Below are 2,055 nucleotides of genomic sequence, written 5' to 3'. Positions count from 1 at the left end.
GTATAGTGCCGCCACCCACACACCCGTGGCAGGGCCAGCCACAGCTGCACTGGGAGCCGGGCAGGTACGTAGAGGGGGCAGGGATGGGCTGGGGAATTTGGGGGCCACAGTCGCTCCTCAGCCTGGTCCTTCTCCTGCAGGGGCTGGTCCAAGCCAAAACCTGGGTGGTCCTTCAGAACCTGCAGCCGGGGGTGAGGTACCACATCCAGGTGCGCAGCAAGCCTGACGGCACCTCCATGGACGGCGTCTGGGGGCCCTGGTCGCAGGCAGGGGCCGCCGCGGACCCCACTCCTCTGGTGAGTGACCACCCCCACCGCCGGGATGCTGGCAGCACAGCGAGGAGGCACTCAGGCCTGCATCTGTGAGGGGTGGGGGTCCTGGGGTAGGTGAGGTGCAGCACCCAGGTTTGGGGGGGCAGAGGGAAGCAGCCCTCTCCCTGCCCTGGCTCTCGCCTGCCCAGGAGACATCGGGCTGTGCTGCAGCACCCCTGACCTACAGCACGTGCACTGCAAGTGGAGCTGGGACCCCGAAGAGCCCCGTGGCTTCCACCAGCTGTTCTACCGGACACCTCCAAGTGGGGCCAGCGCAAGGTAAGGGCCACAATGGGGACACAGCAGCACATCCCAGGGACCACCAGCCCTGCTCAGTATCCCAAATACCACAGTGTGCCACCTGGCCCTGCACCCTGCCCTTCCACCATCGACCTCACACCTCCCCACCACCACTCCTGGCCTCACTGCCCCTCCCACCACGGGCAGCACTGGCTCTCCTGGGCAAGTGCAGGAAGAGCAAGGCAGCACTGGCAGCGGGAGAGGGGAGCAGGGCCACCACGGTGGGGCTAACTGGTTCCCCACTCCTCGCACAGGGAAGATGCGTGGCAGCAGTGTGAGGAGGTGAGCGTGGGGGCACAGGGCACTCACGCCTGCACCTTCCAGCCCAGGGCTGGCAGAGCCATCTCTGTCCTGGTGAACATCACCCAGTCCCACACATTACCCACGCTCAGCTACTTCAAGGAGCCCTTCTGGCTGCACCAGGCCGGTGAGTCCCAATGCCACTGTGGCCCTTGCCAATGCATGCCTGGCAGTGGATGCCCCATCCCATGTCCCACTCCACAGCAGCAACATACCCCTGTCTCCAACAGTGCTCACAGACGCCCCGCAGCTCATGCAGGCAACCATGACGCAGGGCCGGCTGAGCCTGCAGTGGCTGCCACCCCTGGAGGCGCTGGCAGAGCAGATGGACTACCAGGTCCGCTATGCTGTGGAGAACAGCCATGACTGGAAGGTAAGTCACAGCCAGAGGTTCCCCAAGCAGCTCTGCCCACCTCTGCTGCTGGCACGTGGACCACATGGGCTTGTGCAGGATGGACCCTTATCCCAGTGCTGCCCCTCGGCCACATGCAGCACCAGCTGTCATCTCCAGCTCAGCTCTGCCCCACAGGTCCTGCAGGTCCCACGTGCAGCCAGGAAAGAAGTCCTGGACCTACGGCCAGGTGCCCGCTACCATGCCCAGGTGCGGGCCCAGCCCAGTGGGCCGTGGTACCAGGGCAGCTGGAGCCCCTGGTCAGAACCTGTCGTGGCTGACGCCATAGCCGATGCGGGTAAGGGACGAGGCAGGAGAAGAGGCTGTGGCCAGAGGAGCCACACAGACGAGGGCAGGAGACTGAGTGTGCTGGAAATGGGATGGGGAGCGCCAGGCCAAGGGCAGCAGGGCTGTGAAGGGCTCCGTGGCACCGGGACTGGGGTGGGCTACAGTGCCAGCAGCTCCTCCTCTGCCGCAGGCTGGATCATCCCCAGTGTTACGGTGGTGCCGCTGCTCTTCACAGGAGTGCTCCTGGGGCTGCGGTGCACCTTCCCCTCCCTCTACAGGTAAGGGCCGTGCCCAGGGCGGGTGGAGGGGGCCCAGCACGAGGCCTGAGCACCCTGCCCCGTCAGGGCACCCCGGAGCCGGAGTTTCCCTTCTGACGCCCCTTCCCCGCACCCCAGCAACCTGAAGCAGAAGCTCTGGCCCCCTGTGCCCGACCTGCACCGCGCACTGGGCAACTTCCTCCGCGAG

The 2,055-nt window shown here is 66.0% G+C and overlaps 1 protein-coding gene across 1 annotated transcript in view; it reads left to right on the top strand.

Moving 5' to 3' along the window:
• The window catches only part of LOC103781436 (thrombopoietin receptor-like), a gene marked incomplete at both ends in the record, with an annotated part of 5,270 nt that extends 3,218 nt beyond the window's left edge, over positions 1–2,052 (top strand). Inside the window, 8 exon segments of the mRNA XM_008949158.1 lie at positions 141–279; positions 282–296; positions 461–590; positions 866–1,038; positions 1,142–1,284; positions 1,441–1,600; positions 1,697–1,868; positions 1,986–2,052. Of these exon segments, the coding sequence (XP_008947406.1) occupies positions 141–279; positions 282–296; positions 461–590; positions 866–1,038; positions 1,142–1,284; positions 1,441–1,600; positions 1,697–1,868; positions 1,986–2,052 (999 nt within the window).
• Positions 2,053–2,055: the final 3 nt, after the last annotated feature.

The sequence above is a fragment of the Merops nubicus genome, unplaced genomic scaffold (assembly GCF_000691845.1).
Source record: "Merops nubicus isolate BGI_N331 unplaced genomic scaffold, ASM69184v1 scaffold24730, whole genome shotgun sequence".
NCBI classification, from domain to species: Eukaryota; Metazoa; Chordata; class Aves; order Coraciiformes; family Meropidae; genus Merops; species Merops nubicus.
This window is presented reverse-complemented; position numbering and strand designations above follow the sequence as displayed.